Below are 23368 nucleotides of genomic sequence, written 5' to 3' on the forward strand. Positions count from 1 at the left end.
ATAAATTCTTTAAAAATCAGACAATTTGATTTTCTGGATTTTTTTTTTTCACTTTGTCTCTCACAGCTGAGGTATACCTATGATGAAAATTACAGGCCTCTCTCATCTTTTTAAGTGGGAGAACTTGCACAATTGGTGGCTGACTAAATACTTTTTTGCCCCACTGTATATATATTTAGAAATTTCTCCCTACACCACCCCCTAGTGGTAGAAATTTCAAAATAAATATTTATTTTTTATTTTATTCCAATGGGCCCCCCTCTGCCTTGCCTTGACATATTATAGCCCTTGCAGTCAGGGGCGATTTTCGGCATAGTCGATCGCCTAGGGCGGCAAATGTGTTGGGTGCGCCCTCTGGTGGCGCCCATTAATTTTAATTAAACAAGCGAAATAAAACATCTTTATTAAACATATTCCCAAATAGAACGGACAAGGGTTGGGGGGGACGAAATGTTAGCACGGATTGAAACCCTTACAGAAGGTCGCAGGGTAATGCAATAACCCCTTCCCCATGATTGTGAAGCCTACTGAACCAGACAGAGAGACCATTTAAAGGGTCAGGAGACCTTTACAAGTGTTTTGCGTTAATGAGCTGATCAGAGTTTGACACCTTGAGTTTACAATGTTGAATTTTTTCAAAATATTCCGATTTTCTGAGATACTGAATTTTGGGTTTTCCTGAGCTGTAAGCCATAATCATCGAGATGAATACAAATAAAGGCTTGAAATGTTTCAGTCTCCCTGAACCACGTGGCACAAGCACTTTGAACTTGGGTTGTCATAACCCTCCCCCTCAATAGATCTGGTGCCCCCATGTTGTATGGGTGAGTTGGGGAGGGAGGGGGTGTGGATTGGCTCTGCAGTAAACACAGACTGCCCTTTTGTCTAATGCGGCCACAAATGATAAAAGATGCCGGCTCTCAGAGAAAACAGCTCTGTGGACACGACCCCAACAAGTTTTTATTGTATATATTTACATATTCATATTTCACAAACAAATAGATTTTAACTTAAACTAAATAAACTAAATACAATTTTGAGATAAAAAAACAAAAAGAAAAAGAAGTCATATTTATTCATGTATATTTTTGGCATTCATGAAAACATTATAAATGAATAACAGTCCACCAAAATTATAGCCTTGTGATTGAATCTCAATTGACATTGAGGTGAATTATGTCAACACAGAGAACAACAGAAATAAAACATTTAACAAAGAATTTGACCATCATCTTCGGAAGAGGTAAAAAATGAACGTGTTCTGAGAGTCGATCAGTATTGAAATACATTGTACCTGCAGATCGGTATTTAAATCGGTGTACTTGCAGCAGATCGGTATTTAAATATGTTGTAAGTAGAAACAAATTAAGCCAAACCCAAAGAAGAAGATGGACTTAATCAACGTCTGGGGAAATTAAGAGAGTTGTTAGACGTTTTGTTGGTGCGTGTTACTTCCCAACCAATCACAGGCTGCCAAGGGGTTGGCCGAAGCGGATTGGCTGGCCCGGTCTCAAGGAGAAGGAGAAGTCGGGCGGAGCTTCGAAGAGAAGGACCACGGTGGAGCCAAGGTTAAACTCTCCTAGAGGCTCCCCCTTCCTCAACGCCAAGCCTGTCCCCGGCAGCTCCCCCTGGGAGGAGGGGGAGGCGGCCAGTGGGCTGGAGGGGGAGGCGGCCAGTGGGCTGGAGGGGGAGGCGGCCAGTGGGCTGGCGTAGCTGCGGTCATTGTAGGAGCCGGTGGTGTAGCGAGGCGCGTTGGTCTGCAATTCCTGAGACAGCCAGACAGACAGACAGACAGACAGACAGACTTAATTACTCTAAACGCTATTACGTCCCAGTGAGACATTGCTGCAGTAGCTACAAGTCTATAAATATCAAATATTAGCAAAATCTTCGCATGACAAAACCGTAGAGCTGCCGAGGCATAGCCACAGTAGAGCTGCAGAGGCATAGCCGCCGTAGAGCTGCAGAGGCATAGCCGCCGAAGAGCAAACGGCATCGGCCTCAGGACTCTGGCATTGGTGACAGTCTCCACATGCGGTCCATTTGGGCAGCAATTCATCGGCTGTACCTTTTTTCTTTGAGCATAAACTTGCTAGCCTCAGCTGCACAGTGAAATTTAGAGCAAAGTATTGGCTCTTTAAAAGGTTTATTCTTTGTGATTTGGGACTTGGGAGGGACGTACAGGGTGTAAATCCAGCACTGAAAACTGGCAATGAGTGTTCTAGAATGCACCACTGGCTAAGCTAAAGTTAGCATTGGCAGGCTAGCTCTCCCAGCAGAGGAACAACACCAGTAGACGTTTTAGAACTATGTCAGAGTGTTTGAGGCTGAATTATTAGATTGCTTCTTTCCTGATAATGTAATGCTAACCAGCCGCATCGTGGTGGTCGCAGATCAACCCTGTCCCTGATGACTCTTTTACCATGACCATAAGCCGATCCCCACCTCAATATGGCCTCTGATCATATGGGTTACTTCCTGAAGTCCGGCCTAGGCTGCCCCTTGCTGGTCGCAGGACAGGATGCAAAACCATTTAACCTAGCCCCACCCCCTCACCTGCTCACTAAGCCCCTCCTCCTTACTTGGTCCATCAACCCCGCCCCCTTATCTGGTCACTAAGCCCCTTCTCCTTACTTGGTGCCTAAACCCCACCCCCTTACCTGGTCGCAGTAGATGCGTATGGAGCCTACGTTGGTGGCTCCCACGGCAACCAATGAGAAGAAGCCATGCTGCCAGCGGCCGGCTAACGCCACACGCTCGTTTACACAGAACAGCGAGCGCACGCGCCTGGCCACACTGGGACTCACCGACAGCAGTGGACCTAGAGACAGGACATCATCATATAGACAGACATGACATCATCCTATAGATGTACATGACATCATCATATCGACAGACATGGCATCCTCCTATAGCTAGACCACATCCTATAGATGTACATGACATCATCATATAGATAGATATGACATCCTCCTATATCTAGACCATGTCCTATAGATTTACGTGACATCATCATATAGATAGACATGACATCCTCCTATAGCTAGACCACGTCCTATAGATTTACATGACATCATCATATAGATAGACATGACATCCTCCTATAGCTAGACCATGTCCTATAGATGTACATGACATCATCATATAGACATGACATCCTCCTATAGCTAGACCACGTCCTATAGATTTACATGTCATCATCATATAGACATACATGACATTCTCCTATAGATGTACATGACATCATCATATAGACAGACATGACATCCTCCTATAGCCAGACCACATCGTATAGATTTACATGACATCATATAGACAGACATGACATCATCCTATAGATGTAAATGGCATCATATAGACAGACATGACATCATCCTATAGCTAGACCACGTCCTATAGATGTACATGACATCATCATATAGATAGACATGACATCCTCCTATAGCTAGACCACATCCTATAGATGTACATGACATCATCATATAGACAGCCATGACATCCTCCTATCGCTAGACCACGTCCTATACATGTACATGACATCATCATATAGATAGACATGACATCCTCCTATAGCTAGACCACGTCCTATAGATTTACATGACATCATCATATAGATAGACATGACATCATCATATAGACATGACATCCTCCTATAGCTAGACCAGGTCCTGTAGATGTACATTACATCATCACATAGACATGACATCCTCCTATAGCTAGACCAGGTCCTGTAGATGTACATTACATCATCATATAGATAGACATGACATCATCCTATAGCTAGACGACGTCCTGTAGATGTACATGACATCATCATATAGATAGATATGACATCATCCTATAGCTAGACGACGTCCTGTAGATGTACATGACATCATCATAGAGATTTACGTGACATTATATAGCTAGATCGATCCCACATGTTGTAAATCAAGTCGAATATTGTTCATTGATTAATGGATTGTTGTTATTATAAGTTATTTATCACATACAAATATTTACTGCTTCTTGTTGCAGTTCATTTTAAATATTTGGTTCATGGATCATTATAAAATGAATAGCTTTTTAGGCATTTCCTATATTGATTATTATTCCTATTATATCATTTTATGGACTAAATATTTAATTTAACCGGAAAAACTATCTAGATTATTTTAATGATAATAATAATCATTATTTGCAGCCCTACATATAGATCTACATTTCATCATCATATAGATGAACATGAAATCATCATATAGATGCAAATTACATCATCATATAGATGACCATTTCATCATCATATAGATGAACATTACATCATCATATGGATGTACATTTCATCATCATATAGTTTGGGATGCTTGATCGCCCAGTGTCTCTGTCAATACATGTATGGAGAAAGAGAGGGAGAGAGACCAGGGAAGTGTCGGCGGTGCTCGATCGTCCAGTCTGCAGGGGAGTGGAAGCGGTGGTAGTCGCCAGGGGCCAGGTACACCACGCAGTGGTACAGCTGGTTGCCAGGGCTACACAGGAGCTGTTCCTCGAAGGCCGCCGGGTCTGGCAGAGAGGGGTTGTGGCCTCCTGGAGAGGCGGAGCAAAGACTATACTCAGCTCAAACAGTTAGCAAACATGCAAGTTAGTCAGCAGTGTTTGACGTCCAAAGCTAGTCCCTAGCTAGCACTCGTAGCTACCTGTGTTTGGGGTGGAGCCCCAGGTGATTGGTCCAAGGAAGTCATGCAGCTTGTAGGTAACACCCTTCACCTGCTCCAGCTCTCCGTTCACAACACGCCCACAATGGAGGACACGGCCATCGGCTGGGCTGATCTACCAAGAGAAAGAGATGGCCATTCAAACCCATACTGACTTTACCAAGAGAGAGAGTCGTTCAATCCCATGCTGACTACCAATAGTCAGACATTCAGTTTCTAAAAAGAGAGAGTCATTCAACTCATACTGACTCTACCAATAGAGGAAGTCATTCAAACTAGAGCTGGACTGATGTATCAGTTTGCCGATCTTATCAGATGATTTTATTTTATTTGTACAAATGGTGTTGTTTTATTAAGGAAAAAACCTCTTTATGAATGCTCTGAAACCTCTAGATAGAGCACCTCTGCCACTCCCAACACTAATAGTTTGACATCATGATCTGTGTGAAGGTCAGTAGTTCCTCCCCATACTACACGTCATTTGTTCCTTCAGCTCATTTGAATGTTGCTGTGGCACAAAGCATTGGATATAGATATAAAGATCCTGGTAAAAATAGATATATAGATCATGGTAGATATATAAATCATAGACATCTCTTTATATATATATATATATCTATGATAGATATAAAAATATAGATATTGCGAAGGATTGTAGTGATGTGTGTACGTATAACATGCCTTATATAACGATCCTTCTGTATGCTTTTAAAATAACATTAACAGACTGAAGTCATCTTTGCTATTGTCATGTTTTTATGGCAAAATGTTTTTATGGCACTTCGCAAGGAATTGTTTGGCTGCCTCTCTCATAGAGTTTTGCTAGCTTATCCTCTCCACTGTTTCCCACTGGCCATGTCCTTCTTGCAGTACAGTATGTATGATGCACCATTTGAATATGATAAAGTGATAAGAATTTAGGGGTACACCTAAAGCCAAAGGCCGGGAACCATTGTAGTGGACTATAATATAGTAAAGTGTTTATTAGTAAGGTATAAAGTATTGGTCTCACCACACAGGGACAGACCGGTCTAGCTTGGGTACAGCATAATACATATTGTAGATTGTAGTCTCACCACACAGCTAGAGGGACAGACAGGTCTAGCTTGGGTACAGTATAATACATATTGTAGAGTATAGGACAGTATAGTGTTGTGTATCGTCTCACCACACAGCTAGAGGGACAGACAGGTCTAGTGTGGGGTTTCAGCGGTCGTCTGAAGAACTCTCCCAGGTTACGATAAGAAGCCAGATCCTCCACCTCCGCCTCCTAACACACACACACACAAACACACAATATTAGAACTATATATAGCTTCATGTTGACGCTAAAGGTCCAGATATGGAGCCTATAGACAATATTAAAACTATATATATACCTTCATGTTGACCCCATAGGTCCAGATATAGAGCATATAGACAATATTAGAACTATTTATACCTTCATGTTGACGCCAAAGGTCCAGATATAGAGCCTATAGACTGGCTTCCTGAGCCATGCTGGGAGCTCAACACGATTCAGACGACCCCACGCCCGCGACACCAGCCGAGTGGGGATGCTGCGGTACAACGCCACCTAGGGGACGGCCAGAGAAACACACTGGATCTAATGTGGCTCACCACCGCCTACTGGAACACCAGAGAAAGACACTGAATATAATGTGTGGTCCAACGCTGCCTAGTGGATGTCCAGAGAAACACACTGGATATGTGTCAAATTAGTAAACATGATACCTACCTACCTAGATACTAGAGATGGGCATTGCCATATTTTTCATTATTCGACTAGCAAAAACAAATTTTAAGTCGAGCTTGCATGTCATTTTCAAAAAGGCTTTGATTGGCCATTGATCGGGTCTTAGTTAGTCAGTTAGTTAGGGATGTTCCTTACGACTCATTTCTCAGAAGGTTAACCAGACTGAAACAAAGAAAATGCCTAGAAATCTATGAAAAGCGAACACATTACAATCTGAGAGGCCAAACAGGGTCAGGATAATGTATTGTGTGTATTATAAAAGCCTTTTTTTTTGAATATGCAACATTGACACCAATTGTTAAAATGGATACCGCAGTCTAAATGCAGCGCATGTGAGAGTTCTCTGCACCGCACCCTCCGACTGGAGGGCCCCGCGGGACGCCAGAGGAGGACCCTCAACGCACGCTGGAGCCAGACCAGCTGACTGCTACAGTTTGTTTTGAGAGGAGCACAATTGGTATATTTCGACAATGACAAGCGGTGACGAGTCCTATACTATAAGTTGATCAGCTTTGCTATTAATTGATTGTTTTCTTCTTATTATAAACCACCTCATATGGTCTCCGTCTTGAAACCCTTCTCCAACCCTTCTCCACCTTTCAAACGCATCCTCAAGATGTGGCCGTGTTTGTCGTGGTAATCTATTGATCAGTATTACAGTTAGGAGTTACAAATTGAACTTGGACACTATGTTTTTATAACAAAATCCTATTTCAATGAATCTGAAAAGCATTTTTACAATTGCAACTGCTCTGTGAATGTGTTGAGCATGGCCACCAGTTGAATTGTTGTCAGGAGAATGGGACAGAAATGAGTCGTCTAGCATCATCTGAAACCTACTGTCTTTCATGACATTATAACAATGAACATGGTTCTTTAGATGTATTTAATGATGCTCATTACTGTGAACCAGTGAGCCGCCATTTGCTGAAAGTCAGAAAAGCAAGTTAAGACCTAAGTAATTATAATCTGTTTTTCTTGCTGTGAAATGGACATAAATCATCGCCATTTCATCAGGCTGCCTCCAAAACGACCGGAACAGGGCGAGTCATTGCGTGCTCAGTGTCCTTTGGCAGGAATGGAAGCACATTCATACATCCATGGTTATTATTCTGCTAATCTAATTAAAACAAGGTTTCAAAATGAAGTCAAGAAGAGATCAAATGACACCAACTAGAGAATGCTGTGGGGAAAGGCGAACCAGATTCGCCTTTGTTTGATTAGTGTGACTACTGTGTACCGTTACTGTGAGCACAGCCCACTTGGAAAGATGATCTCGGTACGGGTTGTGTGTACCCGGGTACAGTTTGTGTGTACCCGGGTACCGTTTGTGTGTACCCGGGTACCGTTTGTGTGAAATAGGGTAGGGTTTGTGTGTACCAGGGTACGGTTTGTGTGTAATAGGGTACGGTTTGTGTGTACTAGGGTAGGGTTTGCGTTTACTAGGGTACGGTTTGTGTGTAATAGGGTACGGTTTGTGTGTAATAGGGTACAGTTTGGGTGTACTAGGGTAGGGTTTGTGTGTACTAGGGTACACTGTGACTTCCGCTGCATACTTTCTGAGTCAGGTCCCGCCTCAAGCTCTACTCACGTAAACTCATGCGAAGCAAATATTCTACTGCATTACTTGGCCGAAGTTTCTTCCATTCAAAGTTTGCACCATTCAAGCCAACTGCGCCGCCAGCTCGACCGGCAGAAAATTAACATGCTGGATTCACATCAACAGACGGTAACATGGTAACCATTTGCCCCCTAGAGGCAAACGAAGCATCAATCAGAAACCCGGCAGACCTTGGCAGATCCCATTAGGACTTAAGTCATAATCAAAGATACAATGCACAAAATTAGTAAGTGCGTCTTACAAAATGATTTATATATATATATATATATATATATATATATATATGACATGACAGCCAATCCAGTAAAGACAACTAGCCAAACGAAGAGAGAAAACTTGCAAACAGCGACAGACATGATGGCTAAACCGGAATAGACAAGTAGCCAAACTGCTAGTGCCATGATAGCCAAAACAAATGAAAACTAGCCAAACCGCTAGTGACTAGTAGCCAAACCACTAGCGACCAGTACCCAAACCACTGGTGACTGCTATCCGAACCGCCAGCGACAACTAGCCAAACCGCTAGTCACCACTAGCAAAACCGCTAGTCACCACTAGTCAAACTGCTAGTGACCGATAGCCAAACTGCTAGTAACCACGAGCCAAACCACTAGTGACAACGAGCAAAACCGCTAGTCACCACTAGCCAAACCGCTAGTGACCATGAGCAAAACCGCTAGTGACCACTAGCCATACCGCTAGTCACCATTAGCCAAACCGCTAGTCACCAATAGCCAAACCGCTAGTCACCAATAGCCAAACCGCTAGTCACCACTAGCCAAACCTTTAGTCACCACTAGCCAAACCACTAGTGACAACTAGCCAAACCGCTAGTGACCACTAGCCAAACCGCTAGTCACCACAAGCCAAATCGCTAGTGACCACGAGCCAAACCGCTAGGGACGACAAGCAAAACCGCTAGTCACCACTAGCCAAACCGCTGGTCACCACTAGCCAAACCGCTAGTCCCCACTAGCCAAACCGCTGGTCACCACTAGCCAAAAAGGGAGAGACATGATAGCCAAACCAATTTTGACCACGGCGAGTGAACACTACGTCCCGTCCCCCTGTCGCCTGAGCCTTACCCTGGTTGTCGGGCCCCAGTTGCCGACAGCCAAACTGCTAGTGCCATGATAGCCAAAACAAATGAAAACTAGCCAAACCGCTAGTGACTAGTAGCCAAACCACTAGCGACCAGTAGCCGAACCACTAGTGACCGCTAGCCGAACCGCCAGCGACAACTAGCCAAACCGCTAGCTGAACCGCTAGTGACCACTAGCGGAGCCGCTAGTCACTACTAGCAAAACCGCGAGTGACCACTGGCCAAGCCACCGCTAGTCACCACTAGCCAAACCGCTAGTCACCACTAGTCAAACCGCTAGCCGAACTGCTAGTAACCACGAGCCAAACCGCTAGTGACCACTAGCCAAACCGCTAGTGACAACAAGCAAAACCGCTAGTGACCACTAGCCAAACCGCTAGTCACCATTAGCCAAACCGCTAGTCACCACTAGCCAAACCACTAGTGACAACTAGCCAAACCGCTAGTGACCACTAGCCAAACCGCTAGTCACCACAAGTCAAATCGCTAGTGACCACGAGCCAAACCGCTAGGGACCACGAGCAAAACCGCTAGTCACCACTAGCCAAACCGCTGGTCACCACTAGCCAAACCGCTAGTCCCCACTAGCCAAACCGCTGGTCACCACTAGCCAAAAAGGGAGAGACATGATAGCCAAACCAATTTTGACCACGGCGAGTGAACACTACGTCCCGTCCCCCTGTCGCCTGAGCCTTACCCTGGTTGTCGGGCCCCAGTTGCCGACAGCCAAACTGCTAGTGCCATGATAGCCAAAACAAATGAAAACTAGCCAAACCGCTAGTGACTAGTAGCCAAACCACTAGCGACCAGTAGCCGAACCACTAGTGACCGCTAGCCGAACCGCCAGCGACAACTAGCCAAACCGCTAGCTGAACCGCTAGTGACCACTAGCGGAGCCGCTAGTCACTACTAGCAAAACCGCGAGTGACCACTGGCCAAGCCACCGCTAGTCACCACTAGCCAAACCGCTAGCCACCACTAGTCAAACCGCTAGCCGAACTGCTAGTAACCACGAGCCAAACCGCTAGTGACCACTAGCCAAACCGCTAGTGACAACAAGCAAAACCGCTAGTGACCACTAGCCAAACCGCTAGTCACCATTAGCCAAACCGCTAGTCACCAATAGCCAAACCGCTAGTCACCACTAGCCAAACCACTAGTGACAACTAGCCAAACCGCTAGTGACCACTAGCCAAACCGCTAGTCACCACAAGTCAAATCGCTAGTGACCACGAGCCAAACCGCTAGGGACCACGAGCAAAACCGCTAGTCACCACTAGCCAAACCGCTGGTCACCACTAGCCAAACCGCTAGTCACCACTAGCCAAACCGCTAGTCACCACTAGCCAAACCGCTGGTCCCCACTAGCCAAACCGCTGGTCACCACTAGCCAAAAAGGGAGAGACATGATAGCCAAACCAATTTTGACCACGGCGAGTGAACACTACGTCCCGTCCCCCTGTCGCCTGAGCCTTACCCTGGTTGTCGGGCCCCAGTTGCCGACAGCGCCAGGCCTGCGGAGAGGGGCGTGGCCCAGAGATAAAAAGTAGAGCAGGAATGAGAGGGGCGTGGCACGGCGCCTCAGAGCACCCAGGCGCCTCCTTAAGGCCAGCTGAGGAAACTGCAGCCTGGGGACAAATACATGCGAGCGAGAGAGCGGGAGGAGGAGATGAAGACAAGAAGGGAGGAGAATAGAGACGAAGTGAGAAAGGATGAACGTAAAGCGAGGAACAGTTAACAATAAGCTTCTCTTGGGGTCAGAACAGGCGCTACAGGGCAGCAAACGTAACGGGCTAGCTAGCAAGCAAGTGCTAAAGGCTAGGATATTGATGGCAGGAAGAAGTAAATAAGTTACATTGCTAGTGGGTGGGTTCAGCTAGCTAGACCGGGGGGCAGCTAGTGCTATCGGCTATAGCGAGCAGGCACTTAGGGCAGGCATATTGACGGCGGGGAGAGATCAACGAGCTACATGGATAGGTGTGTTTGCTAAAGGCTGACATTGGACGGCCGTCAGGCTAGGCCTCAAGCAGACACGTGCTTGAGGACACATCCATGGAGTAGAATCTATTTGAGCATAGCTACCAACACAAAGACACAAGGCCAACTCCTGCATGGGAATAATGAGGCTAACAGGCAGCTAAATATAGGTTAGCCCCGCTAACAGCAGCTAACTAAGTTGGGGCAACCTGACCTACTGAGCACACACCTAATCTGCTTACCTTTATAAAAAACACACACTCTCTGTGCCATCAGCATGTTGCACGCCCACCCTGGGCAGCTGATCGAGTCAACAAGCCTCTCTACCACTCTCTAAACACATGCTGTCAGTTTGTCTCCCTTCCACTCTCTCTCTCAACATATGCCATCAGTGTCCCTCTACCATTCAACCTCTCTAAACACATTCTTTCACCATGTCTCTCTACCATTCTCTCACTCAACAGTTTCATCACTGTCTCTCTACCAGTGTCTCTTTGCTAAACACATTATATCACTCTCTCAACAAATATATTGCTATCTCTTTATCCTTTCTATCACCATGTATTTACTACTCTTTCAACACATTCTATCACCATTTCTCTACTACTCTGTCTCTCTCTCAACACATTCTATCGCCATATCTCTACTCTCTCTCAACACATATCACCATGTCTCACCCACTCTCTCTCAACACATATCTCTTTCAGTGTATTCCATTCTCTCTCTACCTGAATCGAGCGACCCTCCGCTCTCTCTCTCGCTCCGTTTTGCTTGTTCGCTCTCCCTCCCCGCCTGATGCCGTTGCCCCAAGCGACACATGCCGGCTCCGGGGTCGCACGCGGTGTAGGTCTTCCCCGTTACCACGACGACCCTGTGGCGACGGCCGACGAAATCTCACCATGATGAGGGAGAAGAGGAGGAAGGTAAAGGTAACCTCGGACACATGTTGCCTAAATCACCTGACTATCAACCTTTAGAAGGTCCAGAGGGTTGCGTCTAAAGGGGGGTTGAGTATACAGGGTTGAGTCTACAGGGGGTTGAGTCTAGAGGAGGGTTAAGTCTAGAGGAGGGTCAGGTCTAGTGGGTTGAGTCTACAGGGGGTTGAGTCTAGAGGAGGTTTGAGTCTAGGGGGTTCCCCTGGTCGTGTGGTGCAGGGCCGGGTGGTGGAAGGATTTTGAGCCCATCTCCGTCTGTCAGAGGTGATGTGTTGTAACGGTAGGAAGGAGAGGAGGGGCTTAATTTCCTCAGTCTCCCTCCCTCTCTCTAAGCCTCTCTCTCAGGGATTATTAGCTAATGCTACGTCAACCGCACTACAGTTCAGTGTCTGGCCATAATGTAATTATAATGTGATGTATTTATATGAATTCATAATATTACTATCGTAACATTATAATTCCAAATAATATAAAATACTATAAAACTACTTGAATCCATTTTTTCTTCTTTTAAAGTTATTATATGTTATACCACAACATTATAGGATACTAGATTCAGATTGGTCAACAACGTTCCTTTTCTTCTTGGCAGAGGTGTCCAGCTTTCAATCAGTGGACAATATCTTATCATTGTTGTTGTAAGTAGAATAAACACCCCGGGCTGTACTCTGTGTGTGTGTGTGTGTGTGTGTGTGTGTGTGTGTGTGTGTGTGTGTGTGTTTGTGTGTGTGTGTGTGTGTGTGTATGTATACTTATTATTGAATTAACTATTACGTAGTATTTATTGTCATTGATTATGTAGAATGTGTGTAATAAGAATTATTTATTACGTAGTTTTGAAGTTAATTCTGCAGTACTTATTATGTGGTTCATGTGTGTTATGTCTGTATACTCAGGTTTTTGTGATGAATATAAGGCAAAGGTGGCATGAGCATTTCGATATCAGATAAGATCGGGGTAAACATGCGTAAAGACATATCTGGCAGGTGGGTGGGTGGGCGGACACACACACACACACACACACAGACACACACACAAACACACACACGCACACACGCACTTCTACAAGTTAGCCTGAACTTGTATTTGTACCTCTTGAACTATTTAAAATGCACACCTCTATAACAAGGTAAAATACACACCTCTGAAACTAGTAAAAATAAACATGCCCAAAACTATTTAAAATATATTCCCAGAAAACAAGTAAACAAACACACCTCTTAAACTATTGTCAAAGGGTAGCTTCGGGATTTTTCAACCTTGACACAAACAATAGTATTAGTCCCTTAGACCCAAAATCGACAATCATCTTTTGATTGGTCGAGTATTGAGCAAGAACGCTGCTGCCGTTACCTGCTAAACGGGCTTTACTGTAATCCTTTGAGTAATAACCCTGTCAATGTACCACCTCTAAAAATGAAAAAAACGTCAGGCTCAGATTATATTCCAACAAAGGATCCTTACAAAGGAATAAACTTGTTTCTTAACCTTTAGATGATCAGTCTGTTGGTCATTGAGTCCAACCAAAGTCTTGCTCAAGGAGAAGTATTGGGAGAATTTAGTTGTTTCAGGAAGAGAACACTGGAATCGTGAGAGTTTGTCGGGTTGGAAAATAGAAAGTGTAATTGCTATCTTAACTATTCTCCACCAGGGTGGAGAATAGTTTTGATTTTAATGACAAAGGGAAATATCCTGCAACAACATAACTAAATAAAGTAAAAAGCAAATCCTTTTAGAGGACGTAAATTAATGGACTGCTTCTGCCCCAAAGGTTTATATTGCGGCCTGTTTAAGGGGATTACGGCTTCAGCGTTCCCGCTCAAGACGGGTCCAAAATTTTTCTCCTAAGCATACAATTATGGTGTGGATAAAAATATTTCAAATCCACACCTCTAAAAGTATGTAAAGTTCAAACCTCTCTTACACTATTTGAGTAGTAGTAACAGAACCAGCAACCACCATACACAGTGTTTCCCCCAGCACTGTATGGTTAAGGCCTTAACAACAGTAGTGCCCCGCCTTGACTACCAATGTATAAAAAATATATATATAATAATAATAATAAATATTTTTAAATTATTATGCAATAACAAAGTACAAAACTCTCGTAGGGAAAGAAAACATATTTCCATCAAGTACAAAAAATAAAGATAAATAATGCATCGGTAATACTGTTCAAAACAATAGTCTGCCATAAAGCTTTTTGAATGGAATCAAAACGGCGGCATCAGATGGTTGTATATATTATTGCGAACTGAAACCCTGCCAGTGCCCACAGAGCTGTTTAAGTATATTTCCCTCTGTTGATGTGGTTTGTTCCTCTTGACAAGACTCAGAGCGTTCAACAGCATAATAAGTAGCTTGCATGTCTCACTTACATTAATTCTTTCAAAAAACAAGTGTGGACTCCTGATCCAAGCGACCAGCATCTCCCCTTGTTAAAGTAAAAGAAAGGAAACTAGTTATTTTTCTAGGAGATAGGTGATAGGATCAGTGTCACTATTGAATTTGGTGCGCTGATGGAGCGCACTGAAAGAATCAAAGGACCGGCATTGGACGGCAACGTGGCATATTTCCATTTTTGGTCAGGAATTGAATGATTCATGTTTCGGTTGGTTAGTGTTCATTGGAGTTTAAACCATGTTTGAAAACATATTTTTTGGATTGAAGCACAGTGATTATGGTACCACGCAAAAAACACAAGGGAGGTCTTCGCCCGCAATATTCTCTCAGCATGAACATACGCCGTGCAACAGGCTCACATTCTAATGTTTGTTTCTCAGCCTATTAACAACGTATTGTTGTGTTTTTCATGTCGGTGGGAGGTACTTTCTATCCATCTGAGACGACATTGGGTGTCAGCGTAGGTGCACAATGTGCCGCGTCGTGTTTATAGGACGGTTCAAACTAGGGATGGGCAACGATCGTCGAATAGTCGAATAGTCGGGAGTCACAGAGAATATTGAATAATGAATGTGACTATCGTTATTTATTACACAGCTCTTCGCAATGCTGTTGAACGCTCCGTTCACTTGCATGGGCCTTCACAACTTCCAGTGGTGAATAATTTTTTGATAATTCACCGTTGCTAAGCATTTAATGACCGCTGTCAAGGAAAGTTGAGGGTTTTTTTTCGATCGTAGCACTCGGGAAGTAGTCCGGTAACTTATCAACCCCAGCATCCTCAGTTGCTAAGCGACGTCAACGTCTTTGGCAGACTATTAACACTACAGATACTGGTAACAAATAAATTGTAAAAAGACACACTGTGAAGTTTTTTTTTGGCCATAGTTTCCATATGCTAAAGACGTGTCTAGTTCACAGTCATGCATGCTGTGTTCAGTAAAATGAATAGCGATCTGTTTTCGGCGCATGGAGGCCTATCTGCCTGAGCCCACGTTGAAATAATTTTGATGTTGAATGTTGATGGCGCAGTTGTTGAAATAAACAGATTGATTTCACACAAATCATAAAAGCCTCCCCCTGTGTCATTGTGTGTGCGTGTATACGAGGTGTGTGTGTGCGTGCAGGGTTCTTGATTGACCGATTTTCGAATACTTCTCAGCGAATATCGAATAGTATTTTTGCCAGAAATACACATCCCTAGTTCAAACTGAGCACAGGGGACACTCCGGTCCCTTTCAGGAGAATTGTACGGACAATTATGTAATTTTAGTTTTTGGTAAGGAATTGTACCATAGAGGTTTTTGTTGTGGTTTGATTGAATAAAGTTTGAAAAGGTCCATTAGCGCGAGTCACGGTTATAAGGCAAAACATACCGATAACGCCTCAGAACCCTTCACATAGATACACCTCCTCTCGGCTGGCCGTGTTGCTAGATGAGTGCTCATGTATACGCTTCAAGGATGTACAATAAGAACGATACGTTTACTCCAGAGGCAGTCTGCTGTCAGAACCTCTGTTTTAACATGCTTGATGAAGGTTTACATATTGTATCGCCAATAATTGGCTACATGTGTTCTCTAGGTTGGGTGGGGCAATGTTGGCAAGATCAAATATGGGACATCTGCCCGTCATCGCTATGGAGAAACCACCCAAGACCTCCCGGACGAGTCTGAGCCTTCACTCGAAGGAACGCCACAACTACACCCTCCAGTCCATGCACAGCCTATAAGAGTACAGATGGAGGCAGATATCAAGGCTGCCTACGAAAATCTCCCTTCCTTATTCTAGCCACTCCTCCTCAGACATCTCTTAAGTACCAACAGACCAAGGTTGGGGAGCGTTGAGATCCTTGTCTGACATCTAGTGATCAAACATGGATTCAAAATAAGTTAGGTAGTCGAGCGTTAACATAAGACATCATAGATTATTATGTAAGCGCTTTTCATGGTACACAAAGATACTTTACATTCAAGACAAGATATACAGATACATCTTAATGAATTAGAATATTTTGGAAAGGTTCCTTTATTTCAATAATTCAATTTAAAAAGTGAAACTCATAGTGAAAATTATATAGATTCATAACATCCAAAGTGAAATATTTCAAGCCTTTATCTGTATTAATCTTGATTATGGCTTAAACCTCATGAAAACTCAAAATTCTGTATCTCAGAAAAATATGAATATTACATAAAACCAGAAAGAAAAGGAAATGTCGGCCTTCTGAAAAGTACGTTCTTGTATATGCAGTCAGTACTTGGTTGGGTTCCTATTGCATGAATTACAGCATCAATGCAGAGTGGCACGGAGTAGATCAGCCTGTGGCCCTGCTGAGTTGTTATGGAAGCCCAAGTTGCTTCGATAGCGGCCTTAAGCTCGTCTGCATTGTTCATTGTTCTTCTTGTGTCATTCATCATCCTCTTAACAATACCCCATACATTTTCTATGGGGCTCAGGGTTTGAACCAGGTATTGGTACTTTTGTTAGTGTGGGCAGGTGCCAAGTCTTGCTGTAAAATAAAATCAGCATCTCTATAAAGCTTGTAAGCAGAAGGAAGCATGAAGTGCTTAAACGTCATGGTAGACTGCTGCGTTGACTTCAGAACACCAGAGGATGACACCAGAAGATGACATGGCTCCCCAAATCCTCACTGACTGTTAGCTTCCCACTGAACTTCAAGCAACTTGGATTCTGTGCCTCTCCATTCTTCTTTCAGACTCTGGGACCTTGATTTCCAAATGAAATGGTCGAAATACCACTGAGTGACAGAGACAGTTCTCTTAGCCTAGGTAAGATGCTTCTGACGTTGTCTCTGGTTCGGGAGAGGTTTCACACAAGGAATGAGACAGTTGTTGTAGCCCATGTCCTAAATATTTCTGTGCGCGTGTTGGCTTTTGATGCACTGACTCCTGCCTCAGTCCAGTCCTTGTGAAGCTCCCACATATTTTAGAATGGCCATTGCTTGACAATCCTATCAGGGCAGTGGTTATACCTGTTGCTTCTGCACCTTTTCATACAACATTTTCTCCTTCCACTCAAATTTCTATGAATTTGCCCGAACCAGAGACAACGTCAGAAGCATTTTCTCCTTCATACAACATTTTCTCCTTCCACTCAAATTTCTATGAATTTGCTTGGATACAGCTCTCTCAGCCATGTTCTTTAGCAATGACCTTTTGAGGCTGAGCCTCCTGGTGGAGGGTGTCAGTGACTGTGTTCTGAACAGATACTGAACTGAAATACTGAATTTTGGGTTTTCACGAGATTTAAGCCAGAATCATCAACATTAATACAAATAAAAGGCTTGAAATACTTCACTTTGGATGTAATGAATCTATTTTATAGATGAGTTTCATCTTATATTGAATTTAAATGAATTAACTTTCCGCAATGTTCTAATGTAGATGCACCTGTATATAGCAAATTAGTAAACATTTTAGGTTGGTTGAAATCACACACACACACACACACACACACACACACACACACACACACACACACACACACACACACACACACACACACACACACACATTAATTGTGTATATATATGGTTCTCTGACAAACCTGATTATCACTGGCAAGAGGGGGCGGAGCCTCTATCCCAAGCTCTGCCAATCGTCGGTCCTGGTAACGGCCATATTGGTCATAACCAAGGTAGCCAGTACCTGAGAAAACCAGCAGGGGGAGGAGTCGAGAGCGGGCCTGCAGGAAGTGGGGAGCAGGGGCTCTTCCTACCAGGAAGAAAAGGATAATAGAGGACAAGTCTGTCAGGCATTCAGCTCTATGGTGACATTACATCTAGCCCTATCCTTACCTCACACTCATCTATATCCTTACATCCTTATCAGCCCTATGCTAACATCCCTATCAGCCATGTTGACCTCACAATCAGCCTTCTGATGACCTCACTATCAGCCTCATGATGACCTCACAATCAGCCTCACGATGACCTCACAATCAACCCTGTGCAAAACCTCGAAGCTCTATGCTAACCTTGATTCTAGCAGACATTGAGTTAGGGGTGAGGTTAGAGGGTTAGGGTACAATGGTTAGTTCAAAGCAGGAGTTTCAAACTGGTAGCCCGTGGGTTGTTGAATCGGACCCTGGGGGCAATATTTAAGAAACATCTACAAAATATGTAGGATAGCTATTTTTGCAAAACAAAAGAAAAATAGGCATATGAAATGGATAGATATTTTGTTATTCCCATAAGTGGAGCTAGACACCCACTAGGCCCCAAACAAATCAAAAGGTAAGAACAGCCAACTCCTTACTTCAACTAAGATGTTCCTTTCTAATGGTAGAAAAGCTGATACAAAACAGACCATTTTTCAAGATGATTCTAAGAATAAATATTTAGTCAGTGAATGGATGCCCAACATGCCTAGTGTGCACACATCAAGTAGCAGTTACAAATGATATATTCACCACCAGAACGATACTATAACGATTTATCCCTCTCGGCCTGTTGTCTATTGGTCCTGTCAGTCGGTTAATCAACCGAAAAGGGTGGGACTTTCAGGTGATATGTTGCACCTGTGATGAAATCTATTTAAAGGTCCCACATTATACCATCAGAATCTAGTGTGATTAGCCGTTACAAGACCACGTGATGTCAGAAGAGGCAGACTTTCAAAACGGCTTGCAACGGCTAATCACACTCACACCTGGTGGTATAATATGACACCATTAAGGTCTGTTGGTTTGTCAGCCACTGTCTGGTGTTCCTGTCTTGGTTTGTGCTTCCTTTGATCAAGGTACCTTCAACCAGAGCTTCTGGTAGTTTGACTTTACCTCAACAATAATACGCTTTATTCTCCACACACACATTCTTTGCCTCACTACTGATTAACTACAGTAATGTATATATGTCATTGGTTTTGTTTTGTTTTTTTAAATTAAGTTGAGTACAAAAATAATGAAGAAAACCTTTTGAAAAGTAGATTTCTGTTGGAACTACCTTTTTTGTCACATTCCATTGTTCGGCCCAAACTTAGTAGCATTTGGTCTATTATGGCCCTCGATGCTTATATGAGTTTCACACTCCTGGTTTAAAAGGTTAGGGTAGGGGTAATGTTTAATTGTTAGGGTTTAGTTTAAATGCTTTGGTTTAATGGTTAGGGTCGTTAAAAAGTGAAAACACACCGTTTGAAAGAAGACGCTGGGTTCCTTTCCAAATAAGATGGCTCCTGTTGAGAAATAGATCATATATTAAATGAAAAACATACATAAATATATTGCACGTAATATGGCATTAATATCAACATAGGAATGATATTAAATGGCTCAAATGAATATGTACAATTAGAAAGCCAGGCATTTCTAAATACCAAATGGTTCTACGTGTTTAAAAGCTATGTTACTGAAAGTGCAAAAATGCAATTAACAATGGTAACAGCTCGAAAACAGCTTTTTATAGAAAAATGATAAATGTAAATGACTTGATTGACATTGACACGATCAACCTCTTCATTACACGACCTGTCATTCATTCAACTAGGAAATTACATATGCCTTCTCCAACTCAATCCAGGTAAATACAGAAACAACATTCACATTTAGGGCATTAAGCAGACACTTTTATCCAAAGCGACTTACAACATTTGTCAGAAGAAGGAGAAACATCTATCGCTATCAGTACAGTAAGGATGTTCATAGAACCAAGTGCCTAGCACTCACAATCGCTAGGTTAACCAATTCCCTGTATACAACAAAGATAGCTAGGATAAGATGCTAAACAAAGTACTATTTTTAAGTACCAGGAAGTACCAGGACGTGCAACTACAAAAAGTGTGTACACTATGTACTAAGACGTACAACACACAATGTGCGTATATTAAGTACCAATAAGTACGTACATTAACTGTCAGAACAATAACTAAGTACTAAGTAGGAAACTCATGACAACGTTGGCTTGGTTCTTGTATTATTGTATTGAGAGCATCGTCCTCTAGACCCAGTAGTCCTCCAGACCCAATAGTCATCTAGACCCAGAAGTCCTCCAGACCAAGTAGTCCTCTAGACCCAACAGTCATCTAGACCCAACAGTCATCTAGACCCAGTAGTCCTATAGACCCAATAATCCTCTAGATCTAGTGGTTCTCTAGACCAAGTAGTCCTCTGGAGACACAGTAGTCCTCTAGTCCTCTAGACCCAATAGTCCTCTAAACCCGAGGGTGTTAACGCAATGAGGGCGCCATGGAAGCCTCTACTGAACTGTCAACATATCAATCAGCGATGTATATTCAGATTGGTCGGGGCACGTGTATATAGATCCAGGGACGACAAATACCTCGGGTTCACCAAAACTAGAAAGGATAAACTCTTAATAAACTTGACAACAGATAAACACTGAAAAACCTTTTAAGCAGAATATCCGAAGAACGAGAAAGCTGCCGCACGGGCGCCGCCATGTTGGAAAGTGTCAGCGTAAGGTGACCAATCAGAAGCGTGAGGGAAGGTGACCAATCAGAAGGGATGTCAACAATGACCTGTCTCCGCAGTTACGTATCGCGTTGGAGGTGACACAGTCATAGCAATTGAAAGTAGAAAATATAAATCACACAATATTGAAACATTACTTGGACCGAAAAAAAAAGTAGAATTATTTAAATCCTTAAAAAGGAAAAAAATAATTGTATTTGTTTCTTTTGTTGTTGAATTTTATACTGTTCGCTTTGAGAATCAATGAAAGACCCGCTTCACATGCTGTCACTCACGCCCCACACCTCCTTTTCTCACTCAAATTACGCGCTATTTTCCGACTGCGCGAACTTTTTCAACAACCTAACCTCGTACATAAAAATACAATGCCTCCGTCAGAAACGTCCATTGCTTTTCATTATGTAAGATTTGGCCAGTTGACAGTGGCGTAGCTTTTGTAGAGGCGCGTTCAGTGTCCTGGTGATAACGAGGCGGCTCGCTAAGGGTGACGCTCACGTTTACGCACTATATGAAACAATAACGAGTATCGAATGTATGACACAACTTGTATTAACAATATTAACAAGAAAATAAAGACAAAGGTAATAAGATTCAAGAAACGCTGAATTATTGGGTTGTACCATTGCGAAAAGGTTCGCAATGGTTTATGAGATGAGTAGTTCCTTAACGTGTTCACAAAATAAATGTACCATTGCCTTTCCTTCATTTTTACAAAAAAAAATTGCCCTGGATCAAACGTTTTATGGTCATGATGACTAACTTGACGGATGATTGGCTTAAAAATCAATATATAATGATTTAGCGAAAAGTCAACTGTGAAAATGAATGGGAAATTTACTTCCGGAACCAGAGGTTTTCAAAAACGTGGCGGTTGTTTGATGATTTAAATAAGCTTTTCATGCAAAGAAAACGACAACTTATCGCGAAGAAGTTTGATAATGTTAGGTTTTGTTTGAGGCCGCTTTGTGAACTACAGCTCTTCGCTGCTCTTGATGTGAATGATATACGAACTTTTAGATTCCCGAACGGTCGCTGTCGGGAACACGCGTAAGCGTGAGCGTCATCACTGGCGAACCGTCTCGTTATTAACAGGACCATGACGAGTCTAGTCTTCAATTCAATTCAATTCAATTTTATTTGTATAGCCCTTAATCACCATTACAGTCTCAAAGGGCTTAACAGGCCAAATATTTATGCCCCCCCCCCCCCCCCCCCTTTACCCAAGCCCCCACAAGTGCTCCCTTAAAATTAGCAAGGAAGAAATCTTGAGAAGAAACGCATAGTAGGGGATCCCTTCTTCCAGGGATGGTCAGGAGTGCAATGGGTGCCATAATTGAGATACAGGTAAATACATGCACATCATGTTAAAATGGTGATGTGGTGCTGGCCGGTTAACCATGAGGAGAGTCCAGGCATCCAGTCCAGTCACCGCAACACGCTAGAACAGACAGAAGAGTGAATTAGAACGGAAATGTACATAATGGAAATGTATACTGTATTAACAAAAGCACAAACAAACACAGAGTGGTCTTCATATCGCATCTGTGTGGTTTTCAAACTCCTTTGTTCCAAATGCAAGATTGTAGAGGTGCGTTTTGAGCTTTCCTTTGAATAGCTCCATAGTGTCAGCTTCCCTGATCACCGGTGCCAGCCTATTCCATAGGAAGGGGGCTCGTTAGGCACTCTCTGTCCCGCAGATTTATTTTTAACCCTCGGTAGTGAAAGAAGGCCAGCTCCGGAAGACCGGAGGGAGCGAGAAGGACTATAAGGAATGATCAGGTCCTTCGGGTAGGATGGAGATAGTCCGTGCAAGGCTTTATAGGTTAGCAGTAACACCTTAAAATCCGATCTGGAAGGCAAGAATAGGTGTGATGTGATCAAACTTTCTCGTTCTGGTCAGCAGTCTAGCTGCAGCATTCTGTACAAGCTGTAGGCTTCTCGTGGTAGAGTTTGGTAGTCCCGAGAACAATGAATTACAATAATCCAATCTTGATATAAATGCATGAATCAGTGTCTCTGCATCTGCTGCAAATAACATTGGTCTGATTTTTGCAATATTTCTCAGGTGGAAAAAAGCAATTCTAGCTATACTTCTAACATGTTGGTCAAAACACAGTAAAGGGTCGAACAGGACACCAAGATTTCTGACAAATGCACTTCCTCATTGTGTTTTCTCTACAGCCTTTAACTGAACAATTGCACAATAAACGGTCAAACTGTTCAGATGAAAAATTGTCATTTAAATCCACAAACAAGATATGTGTAATCCGGGGCATATAAAGAGACCAGAAAATAATTACTTTCTCTCCATTGAAACCCATTCACGTTTTACGATCTCATAGGTCCCATGGGGGTCTACCGGAAGAGGCGGGACTTCGCCACTTTGTTGCGCTTCTTAAGCGCTTCAAGACAGGAAATTACGTCATGTTCGCG

General features: G+C 43.1%; 1 protein-coding gene across 2 annotated transcripts; it reads right to left on the reverse strand.

Moving 5' to 3' along the window:
* Window positions 1-938: 938 nt before the first annotated feature.
* Window positions 939-23261, reverse strand: pisd (phosphatidylserine decarboxylase). 2 transcript variants are annotated; one of them, XM_079755365.1, is made up of 10 exons: window positions 23236-23261; window positions 22332-22373; window positions 19637-19680; window positions 18056-18222; window positions 6133-6267; window positions 5860-5961; window positions 4674-4806; window positions 4399-4563; window positions 2661-2821; window positions 939-1766 (listed from the first exon to the last, which is right to left on the reverse strand). In XM_079755365.1, the coding sequence occupies exons 2-10, from the start codon at window positions 22349-22351 to the stop codon at window positions 1464-1466; spliced, it is 1230 nt and encodes a 409-aa protein (XP_079611491.1). In that variant the 5' UTR covers window positions 22352-22373; window positions 23236-23261; the 3' UTR covers window positions 939-1463. The 2 variants fall into 2 exon arrangements, with proteins under 2 accessions (XP_079611491.1, XP_079611490.1); XM_079755364.1 differs by lacking the exons at window positions 22332-22373; window positions 23236-23261 and adding an exon at window positions 20852-21185.
* Between the last annotated feature and the right edge of the window lie 107 nt (window positions 23262-23368).

Source organism: Pollachius pollachius (assembly GCF_949987615.1).
Source record: "Pollachius pollachius genome assembly, chromosome: 18".
NCBI classification, from domain to species: Eukaryota; Metazoa; Chordata; class Actinopteri; order Gadiformes; family Gadidae; genus Pollachius; species Pollachius pollachius.